The 11,476-nt window shown below is 46.4% G+C and overlaps 1 protein-coding gene across 1 annotated transcript in view; it reads right to left on the reverse strand.

Annotated features, from left to right (window-relative positions):
- The window catches only part of MAP3K15 (mitogen-activated protein kinase kinase kinase 15), a 123,153-nt gene extending 114,338 nt beyond the window's left edge, over positions 1–8,815 (reverse strand). The window contains exon 1 of the mRNA XM_070604218.1: positions 8,322–8,815. Coding sequence (XP_070460319.1) covers positions 8,322–8,667 — 346 coding nt within the window. The 5' untranslated portion in view covers positions 8,668–8,815. The remainder of the gene's footprint in view (positions 1–8,321) is intronic.
- Between the last annotated feature and the right edge of the window lie 2,661 nt (positions 8,816–11,476).

Here is an 11,476-nt window from a genome sequence, read left to right on the forward strand (position 1 = left end):
CCAGGAATGGAGTTAGGATGGAATCTCCAACCTCAAAGCTTTGGAATTTTTTTTTTTTTTTGACCAACTGCAGGAGTATAATGTGACCCCACTACACGATGATTGTCCAGAGGATTCAAGCCCTGAGTCTTTACTATTTCACAAAGCACATTTCCTTCCATCCTGAGGTTCTGGTCTGTTTCCTGGTGGGAGCAAGAGGAAGGGGAAGGCACAGGGGACCGATATTTATTGAGCACTAAGTAAGTTCAGGGCCATGTGCTTGAATCTCTACCTACAGAATTTTTTAAATGAAGCTCAGAGATTTTAAGTAAGTTATCTGAGGTCACACAGCCAACACATGACTGGGCAGAAATTGAAACCTGATCCGTAAAGCCAATGTCCTTTCCCCTCTGCCACTTGTATTACCAAGGACAGTGGGACACAAGGATGGAACACATGGTGGTGAAGTTTCATCATGGATTGGCTTGGGGAGTTTTTACTCCAGAGGGCCGAAAGGCAATTCACCTAAAGGACAACCTGCACTTCCTGTACTTTCCTGGAGGGTGAGAAGAAAGGGAGGCAGCTGTGGTCCTGCCAACTAACTCAAAGTACATGGAGACTCGTCCTGGGGCAAGACCGTCCCCCAGATGTTTGAGGCAAGGTACCAGGCTTGACTTTGTCAAAAGTCACCTGCATCAAACTTAATTTGAGATGAATCAGACCTCAATGTAAAGGCTAAAACTATAAAGCTTTTACAAGAACACATAGAAGATTATCTGTACACCACCACCTGGAAATAAGCAAAGATTTCTTAGGGAGGACACAGACGGCAACTTTAACAGAAAGATATCTGAAATTAGACTTCATCAAAATTAAAGTTTCCTGCTCATTGAAAGTCACCAGGAAGTAGATGAATCAGCAAGCCACAGTCTGGGAGCAAATGTTCACAAAATACACTGCTGACAAAGGACTTGAATCCAGAACATATAAAAAAACTCCTCTCGATAATAGGATGACAATCCAATTAAATGGGTAAATGGCTTGAACAAAGGAAGACATGTGCATGGCCAAAGAGCACATGCAACAGTGCTCATCATCATTAACCGTCAGGGAAAGGTGAATTAAAACCATAATGAGAAACCACTCTACCCTCTACTGGCAAGGCCAAACTTGAAAAGCTAGATAATACAAAGTGTTGGCAAGGACACAAAGCCACCAGAACTCTTGCACATTGATGCTAGGAATATAAAATGGTACAACCACTTTGGAAAAAGGTTCTGCAAGTTTCTTACATAGTTTAACATACACCTAACTTTGACTCAGCCATTCCATTTCTACATATTTACCTAAGAGGAATAAAACATGTGCCCACAAAAAAAGGCCTATATACAAATGTTCACAGCAGCTTTATTTATAATAGCCCCAAACTGGGAACAACTCAAACGTCCCTCAACAGAATGGATAACCCAGCTGTAGTATATTCATGCAATGGAATAGTACTTCGCATTAAAAAGGAACAAACTACTGATATACACAACCATAGGGATGAATCGCAAAAGCATCATGCTGAGCGAAGGATGTCAGACACTGAAGAATCCATTGATACAAAACTCTAGAAAATGCAAATCTAATCTACAGTGACAGCAAATCATTCCTTGCCTGGGGCCAGGAACGGGAGTGGAGAGGGGAATGAGTGGGACAGGACATGAGGGAACTTTCCAGGCAGATGGAAACTATACTGTGATAGGGTTTGGTTACACGGGTTTAGTCATTTCTCAAAGTTGTAAAGCTAAGATAGGCACACTCCGATGTATACATTTTACATTGAAAATGACTAAAAGTATAATAATCAAGTATGGGGTGGGCAGAGGTAAAGAAGAAGATGACAGACTGTTAATAATCGTTGAAGCTAGGTAATGTGCATGCTTGAAATTTTCCATAATTAAAAAAGATTTAAGAAAAGAATCATTTACATCTAATGTTCCTGCTTCTCTCCACCTTCTGTCTCCCTTCCACAGCCATGTCCAATTCTGCCTGGCCCCTGGGCTGCCCTCTCGCAGACTCCAATTCCTGAGTGAACTCTGCTTCCTGACAAGGTCCACTGCTCAACTCCCTTCTGCTCTGCAACTCCGCATCACCAACCAAGCCCCAACAACCGGCAGGCATTTTTGCCAAGCCCCGTCACACTCAATAGCTCACAACCTGTTCAAGGTGTTGGGAAACAAGAAGTTTTCCAGCTTGCTTTGCAGAAGTTCAGTCATGCCCACCTATATTATTTGACCAGGAGTTAAACAGCACCTGTCTCAAAGCCTGATACATGGGGGCTTTAAAAAATAGTTTATAATTTGTATTCCAAAAGATATGTTTGTAAGTTGACTTCTGGGAACTGAAAACACATTTTGTCCCAGTAACTAACAACATACAGCCAGTAACGTAGTGAGCCAGCTCACAAATATGTATCTACCCTAACATGCACTAAGGGCTCAAATAGCAATGCCTCAATTACATGCTGCAGCTGCAATGCTTCTTTCATCAGTCAGCCCACATGACTAGGAGATGAGGAAAGTTGCAGGTTCAACGCTGAGTCAGTAGCAGTAACAGCAGCTCAAAAAGGAGGCGGCTCAGGGAAGGACCCCCATGAGTAAGCCAGCAGCCAGGTCCAGCAGAGACTAGCTGAGGTCCAGCCAGGGACCCGTGTGGTCTGGTCCCTGAACGTGGAGGCACTGTTGCCTGGGCCTGAGCACGCCAAGCCCCTGTCTCCATTAAATCCATGTGTCCCACAGGACCATCTTCCTTTGAACTTCATGCATTTTCCAGAATAATGAGGAAAGAGTATGCACCAAATTATAAGAAATCTTAAGGCATCTTTAAGGCTCTTTCTTGAGCAGGGAGCAATACACCTGTGGATTAAGCCCACTATAGCTAGCTGAGAGATGCCTTCAGGTTTTTCTAGCAGAATGCATGGCAAGCTATATTAGTCAGGATAAGCTAGGCTATGCTGCCACAACAGACAAATACCCCAAATTTCAGCAGCTTAACTGCCATCTTGAACACATAACCTTTAAGTTTGCCATGACAGAGGCAAAGAGAGATGGAGGCAGTGCACCATCTAACTTCCTCAGTCACTTTCAAAGTGACACTTATTGATGCTGCTCACATTTCATTGGGCAGCACTATAGTTACAAGGGCCCAAGGCAAGTACAAAGGAGATCAGGAAATGTGGAAGAATATATGGATGCTTGGTGGGCATTGTCTTTGCCACACAACGCATCAAGCTAATAAAGAATCCACGAATAACATCACAGATGGAGAAGCTAGACATAACCCACAAAAAGGGCAGCAAATAGAACTAGAGCTGACCGTATTTTAAACCAGTACATATGCTATTTTTGCAGAAAGCCCAATATTACTGTTGGATAAAAACTAACAATCACTACAGTATCATTTAACACAAAAGGAAAACATTATAGTCAAGCGTCACTTAACAACAGGGCTACATTCTGAGAAATGTGTCGTTAGGAGATCTCGTCGTTGTACAAACGTCATAGCGTACTTACACAAACCTAGATGGTATCGCTTACTACACACCTAGGCTATATGGTACTAATATTATGGCACCATTGTCGTATATGCAGTCCACCACTGAGCAAACTGTCGTTATGTGGCACATGACTGTACCAAGCCTCCAAAACCAGTGAAACCCAGGAAGAAGCTAGAATGTCTCCTCCCATTACTGGTACTAACCTGATGGTCCAAGCACCTGAATTCTATTTTCTTGGCCCACAGCAGCATAGTGTGGGGCCCCACAATTAGCATATATTATGAGCAGTGATGATCCATTACATGAAATGATACACGGCCTGATTTTCTCTTGGAAAGGCACGCCCGTAGGAGACAATTTTCTAGTAGTTGGGCTTGATTTCATAACCCAAGTTGCACTCTCTCACCACTATAACACACAACTCCCAAATCTTAACAGCCTGACCAAATAAAAGCTTCTCTCTTGCTTATGCAAAATCCAAAGTGAATATTCCTGCTCCAACAGCTATCCTCCAAAGAGTGGCTCAGACATCCAGGTGCCTTCCACCTTGTGCCACGGCCGTCTTCTATACTGAGCCTCCAAGGTCCCTACGGAGACCATGGGAAGGGATGAGGCAGTATTGGAAGGTCTCCTAGATACTCAATGCCTTGGCCCAGAAGTGACAGGCATCATTTGTACTTACATCTCATCAGCCACAACTAGTTATACAGCCCACCTAGACTCAAAGGGTGCTAGGAAATGCAGCCCCCACTTCCCAGCAGCAACTAGGAGCACGAATCTCCTGGTCACTCAGCTATCTCTGCAACACTTCGTATCCTCCAAATGACTCTTATACGAGTCAGCCAGAAAAGGGGTATCATCAGGATGGAGCAAAGCCAAATAGCTCATCTAGAGACTGAAGCCCTGGTCTTGGTCTTCTTATCAATGTTCAGGAAGTACACAAATTTTCTGTTGTAGGGGGCAATACCTCACAATTATCAAAATCACTGTGAACATAACTGGAAAAAAAATCAGAAGCAGGTCCCCTGGGTCAGGAAAGTAGCATTCCAATGAGGTTCAGAGAGGAGAGAAGTTAGGCAGAGCCAGACACAACAGGTATGGGAAGATAACTTGCGTCCCGAGGCAGTCAGGGACAGGACTTGATCAAAGGGGCTGTTCTTGTCATTTGAGCAGTTCTAGCTATCTCAAGAAGGCTGCAAATTAGCACACAGGTGGAGGCCCTAACGTAGATCCGTCATTAACTAACCACCAAACTAAGTGGAGAGTAAACCTACATCAATAACACGGTGCACTCCCAGGAGATAAATGTAGCGTACTCTACTGGACCATATCCCAGCCTAAGGTTTGATACCACAGTAAGTGACATCAATTACAGCATCCTGGGAGAACAGCTTCCATGGTCAAAATGTTTGGGAAGGCATGAGACAGTTACACAGGTTTCCTTCCTGCAGGATGGCTGCATCTTTGATATGTTCACAAGCACTGTGAACCTCCAGGAGGGAGACTCAGCACGCACTTGAGAAAGGAGAGGAGGCTGCTCTGTGTAAATACACTCCACACACACAGTAAGTTAGCTAAAGTCATGGCTACGAATTCTGCTAAAGTAGAGAAATGGGCACTTCAACCAAAGGAGTCAAGGCATATCTAGAAGGGGTTTCTTCCACACACACAAAAAAGAGAAGACATGTTTTGTTCTCCAAATACTGGAAGTAACCAAGCAACTGACCCTCACTTGCTGAATTTGATAGTTCTACCGAATTCAAGACTCTCATCTTTCAAGATGAATGATGGATGCTAAAAAAAAAAAAAGCTGGTCCTTCTCTGGGCCACAGGCACAGAGAGATGACCACCGCCTCTGCTAAAAGCAAATGGGATGTCCCTCAAAAAATGAAACATAGAATTACCATATGACCCAGCAATTCCACATCTGGGTATAGACCCAAAAAAGTGAAAGCAGAGACTTGGACAGATATTTAGATACCTCTGGTCATTACAGCATTATTCAGAACAGCGTAAAGGCAGAAACGACCCAAATGCCCATCAACAGATGCATGGATTAACATAGCATGGTATATGCATACAATGGAGTTTTAACCTTTAAAAGGGGTGTTCTGATACGTGGTGCAACATGGATGTACCTTGAAGATTATGTTAAGTGAAGTAAGCCAGACACAAAAAGACAAATACTGTACAATTCCACTTATATGAAGTATCTAGAACAGGCAAATTCATAGAGACAGAAAGCACAGCAGCAGTTACCAGGGGCTGGGGGAGTGTGAGATGGCCAGTTATTGTTTAAGGGGTAGAGAGTTTCTGTTTGGGAAGATGAAAAAGTTCTGGAGATGGATATTGGAGACGACGGCACAACAGTGCGAATGTACTTAACGCCACTGAAATGCACACTCAGAAGTTAAAACGGCCAATATTATGTTATGTATTTTACCACAATTTTTTTTTAAAAGCCAATGAGATGCTCCCGCCCCTCACGGCCCATGGCAGTTTTCTTTCACGACAGCGTCCACTTGTTCTTGCTCAGGTTGAAGGCCTGCCTGTGGTTCTCCTGCAGCCCGCTGAATCACCCAGGCACTGGTGACACATAACCTCCAATTCAGACCCACACAGGACCACAGAAAACGGCACAAGGAGATGGAAAACAAAATCCAACCCAGCCTTGACTTGTTACGAGAACGGGAGATAGGAAGTGCTTGATTTCACATCTGCGATCTTCCCTAAAACACACGTAGAACAGTTCAATGGTCCCCCTGCCTTGTAAGCAATTTTCTAGAACAGCACTGTCCAAGGGGACCTTCTGTGATGAGGAAAATACTCTCTCTTTTCACTGTGCCTGTTGAGCTCTTGAAATGTGGCTAGTGCAAATCAGGAACTAACTCTACCTTGCTGCATTTTAACTACTTTAAATGTAAACAGCCACGTGTGGCTAGTGGCCACCGCAATGGACAGCGTGGTTTTAGAACTTTTACAAAGAAGCCAAAGGGACAGATTCATATCTTTTTGGTGGAGATGCCAAAAAGCTGTCAGGGGTAGGGATCAGAAAGGCAGGAGAGATGGCGGGGGTAAGGGGGGGTTGTCTGTTTAATCCATAAACCCATTTATTCGAATCGGATATATGAAAACATATCCTTTGTCAAACCTATGAAAAGAATTTATTAGTTATAATGATGTACTGAGAAATGATTTATTCAAGACCAGGCCAAGGTCAACCAAAGGAGCTATGCGGTGCAGCTGAAAACTCTAGGCCATTGGGGCCCAGAGAAAGAACAAGGGATGTGCCTGCTGTGTAGCTCTGGAATTGAAAGCCCAAGATTCCTAACAGAGTGAACCTTCACCGGCCACCCGAGGGCAGGGTCGTGTTAGCAGATGAGGGCTTGTTTTACACACACAGCCCCCACCCCAGAGAAGCAAAGCCACTGCGCACCAGTTTTTCAGAGTTGGCACCAGGAGGCTATAGTTGTGCCTAATTGCACAAGGGACATTTAACCCTTCAGGGAAGAGTCTGTTCAAACTCCAACTTTGGAGGAAAATGAATAGAAGTGGAGAAAACAGAATGATTCCAGATGAAGTGGGCTTCTGAACAACTTTTCTAAAAGATGTTGTGCTGAATAGTACACTCAGAGTGGTCAGAAATGTCAAGAGGCTGTTTTCAATGGGCCCAGCTGCCACTTGTTTGAACAAGCCTGACACCCCGCCCCACTTCCAGCTGGGGAGATTTGCTCTGCAGAGAATAGATCCATGTTACCTCCAGCAAAGAAAAGATAGTAATAAATCCAGCTTACTACTTCAGCATGGCGTGGCCAGGGTCTTAAAGAAACTCCCCGTTTACCTTCTCAGATGCTTCTAGGTTTAGGGTAGGCACGGCTACTCTCTTTTCACTGGTGAAGAAACCAAAGAGCAAGGACTCCCAGGTAATTACGCTCTCGCGTACAACACTTATGAATGTCACCCAAGTGCCAGAGGCCTAGATTTTAAAGGTTCGATAAGGAAAACAGCCAATCAATACTCCATTCCCCACCTAGAGAAACTCTTGCCAACCTAAAGTATTGATTTTATGGCTGGATTCTCATGGCACACTTATTACAGTGAGCTTAGAGATCTAGTGTCCCATCCCAGCAACGGAGGAGACCCTGAAGCCCTGAATGCTTGTGCATTGCGGGATAAAATCTATCTGCCACACTGGTGCTAGAGCACAGCCCTACTGTCAACATGTGTTGGTGGATGGGAATTAAAGTGTGCAAAAGAACACTGGCGCATTTCCAAGAGGCACCCCCCCCACACACACATACACACACTTACATACTCTCAATTGTAACACACCAACTCCCACTCTTGGGTGCAGAATGGAATCACCTGGGAAGCATTAAACAATCCTGAGGCCTCAGATTCTCATGCCACTGGTCTGGGATAGCCCGGGCATGGGGAGTTTTAAAAGCTCCCCAGGTGATTCTCATGTGTAACCAGGGCTGGGACCCACTGCTGCAAGGGACATCCAGGAGGGAGGAAGTAAAAGTTGGATAAGTGGTGGGCAGGGAGACTGTTTCTTGGGTCATCTGATGTCTAAGGAGACTGAAGAATAAAGAGGTCTAAATGCCAGTGTCTTCTGTTTTCTTATCTGTAGAGAGTACAACGCTGCCTACTGTCCCCTGCCCAAAAGGCAGGGCGGTCCCGTCGAAATAGCGGGACGTCAGGGCGTGCTAGGATGGGGGGCGGGGGGGGACCGGGGCGCGTGCGAGGATAAGGAAAGCAGGCAGGAGCAGGGTGGGGGCGAAAGAGGCACCCGCCTCACCTGCATCGTAGAAGGCGTCGAGCACGGCCGTCTCCCCGAAGTCGAGCTCCCCGAAGGGCACGGAGGTCAGGTGGGCGCCCTCGGCCTCGCAGGCCCGCAGCAGGCACTGGCGCGCCCCCGCCTCGGGGCCGCCAGCCGTGCCACCCTGGGGGCTCTCGCTGCGCACGTATACTGCCCGCAAAGCCCGCTGTGGCCCGCCCTCGCCCCCGCCCCCAACGCCCTCGGCCGCCCCGTCGGGCTCCGCCGGTGCGGCCGCGCCCTCGCCCCCCGGAGGCAGCGGGCATTGTGGAGACTCGGCCGCCGCCCCGAGCGCCCCAGCAGGGGCAGTCCCGCCGCCGCTCTCCATGTGGCTGCCCTGCGCGCCCTTCCTTGGTCCCACCTCCGCGCGAGTGGCTGGCGGCTGCGATCGGCGGGGTCCCACAAGCAGTCCCGGCACCTGCTCCTGGGGCGCGGGAGGGAGCTGGGGACCCAGCGCGCGCCGGGGGCCCCGCGGCTGGCAGGTGACGGAGGAGCCCCTCCGCTGCGGACAGAAGCTCGAGCCCCACAGACCCCGAGCGCCCTTTGAAGGCCTGGGGGGAGAGAGGCGGGGGCTGGGGACGTCAGGACGAGCCGATGGGCGAGGGGAGGGCTGGGACGGGCGGCGGGGCAGGAGCGGGCAGGGCGCCCCCTGCCGCGTCCCCTGGGCAGCGTCCGGAGAAGGGCGGATTCATGCATTGCAGGATTTTGTTGTTGTTGCTTTCCCTGCAGCCTGACCAACAGTGGGAGCCCCAATTTCTTTTTTCTCAAAACAATTTGAGGCTTTTCAAGCAGAGTTAAAAACTCTTTCAAGGCGCTGGTTGGACATAAATATTCAACTCCAAACTCAATAGGAAGGTGGTTTTAACCAGAATTGAGCTGAGCAGATGCTTATTTAGAACGCCTGATTTTGCATTCCTTGTCCCCAGTTGCCAAGATCATGGGCCTCCTGAGCCCAGTCCTGGGGACCCGCTCATCCTGACTTCCAGTGTGACCTTGACAAAGCACCAGGATGCACCAGCAACAAACTTTGTTTAAATAGACTCCACGGAGGCTGCCTGCCCAACCTATGCAATGCTGTGAGCCCAAAGGGATCGTCACCCTAGAGCTTGCCCACCGCACGATTTTAGGCCCAAATATTAAAAAGTAGTATTACCACTGCAGGTAGTACCTGAACTTAAAAGATGGGATGCGCTAGACGTCGTCGCAAGGCTTTGGGATTTTTTTTCATTTTTAATTGTTTTATTGAGATATAATTCAGAAATCATCCCATTCACCCATTTAAGTGGTTTTTAGTATAGTTACAGAGTTGAGCAGCCATTACCACACTCAGTTTTAGAACATTTTCATCCTCTCCCCCCCAAAACCCAGTACCCATTAGCAGTTACTTTCCATTTCCCTCCCCAACACCCCTCAGCCTTAGACAACCACCAGTATACTTTCTGACTCTGTAGGTTTGCCTATTCTGAACATTTCATATACATGGACTCATACGTGTGTGGACAGAGGTTTTCATTTGTCTTGGGTATAGACCTAGGAATGGGATTTCTGGGTCATATGGCAACTCTGTGTTTAACCTTTGGAGAAATTGCCGCTGTTTTCCACAGCAGCTCCACCATTTTACATTCCCACCAGAGCATACCAGGGTTCCAATATCTGCACGTGCTCGCCAACACTTGTTATTGTCTGTTTGATTATAGCCATCCTAGTGGGAATGAAGTGGTACCTCATTGTGATTTTGATTTGCACCTCCCTAGTAACTAATGAGGTTGAACATCTTGTCATGTGCTTATTTGCTATTTGTATAACTTCTTTGGAGAAATGCCCATTTGGAAACTTTGCCCATTTTTAATTGTGTATTTATCTTTTTATTGTTGAGTTGTAAAAGTTTTGTTATATATTGTGGGTACAAGTCCCTTATCAGATATGTGATTTGCAAGTATTTTCTCCCCTTCTGTGGGCGCTCAGTTTCTTGATGGTGTCCTTGGCAGCACATCACAAGCCATTTTGACACAAGCAGAATAGGACTTAACCTTACAAAACAACAATTTGTCTTCTCTTCACGTTTCGGTAATAATACAGCCCATCCCTCCACCCCACCCCCAAAAGAAGCAGAAACTGCCAGTATAAATCTTTGAAGAAATCCTGCCCTAATTCCAGTCCTGGTACGAATTAGGAACTTCACAAATGACATCAATGTGCACCCTCTTTTGTGGCCAATAAATGGAAGATAGGCTCTGAGGAAATCTACAAAAACACACAGACCAGAGTTGGGAAGAGCAAAGCTAGGGAAAACTTTCAACACCTCTAAGATTTTTTTTTAATATGATGCTATAAAAGGACACATTCTTTGCAACCTTGTAACGCATAATAATAGTAATTTTCCTAATGTGCCTGTTTGAGATTATTCCAATGACTGGCACAGCCTTCAGAGGGGCAAAGGTGCCCATTTCACAATTGCTTACCAGTCTTGCTGTTGTCCCCACTTCGGTCTTCCCACATTCCTTCCAGCTCTCACTGGGGTTCTGCTGACTAAGGCACACAGGTTGTGTGAATTCTGGCTTGAATAGTATCTGCGTCTAAACACAAACACTGCTGAATAAAGAACCCAGTATTTACTCAGCTAATGAGCGTCTCCCCGGCAGTTGGCACACACAAGCCACCTTCTCATTGTCTCCAGTAATTTGCACACCTGAAACATGCCCCAGCCCCTTCTCCCAAGGTCCTTCCTGCCTCCCCGCCAGCCCCGCTGAGGAGAAAATTGCAAAATGCTGGATTAGTCTCTTCTGTTTAGTTGAACAATTGTTCCATTCTTACCCCTTCCTTGCCTCTTACTAAGTGCATGTCCTGGAAACCCCTTTGCCCCGACGCAGAGATGTCGTTTGGACTAGAACAGTGGATTGAAGAATAGAGTGGAGGCACTGTAGCTAAAGAGTAAGATTAAATCTAGGCGTTTTTCTCATTTCCTTTCTTTTATTTTACACTTGTTACTCATACCAATTGTGGTCAAACTAGTTAGTTCTTTGACTCATTCAACATTGTAAAAAATATTTTAGCTACCATGCATGTGGCAGCTTCATTCCTTTTTTCATTGTACCCAAGGGCCAGTAGCAAATAGTGACAAAAGAGAAACAACCATG

This window comes from Equus przewalskii, chromosome X (genome assembly GCF_037783145.1).
Source record: "Equus przewalskii isolate Varuska chromosome X, EquPr2, whole genome shotgun sequence".
Classification (NCBI taxonomy): Eukaryota; Metazoa; Chordata; class Mammalia; order Perissodactyla; family Equidae; genus Equus; species Equus przewalskii.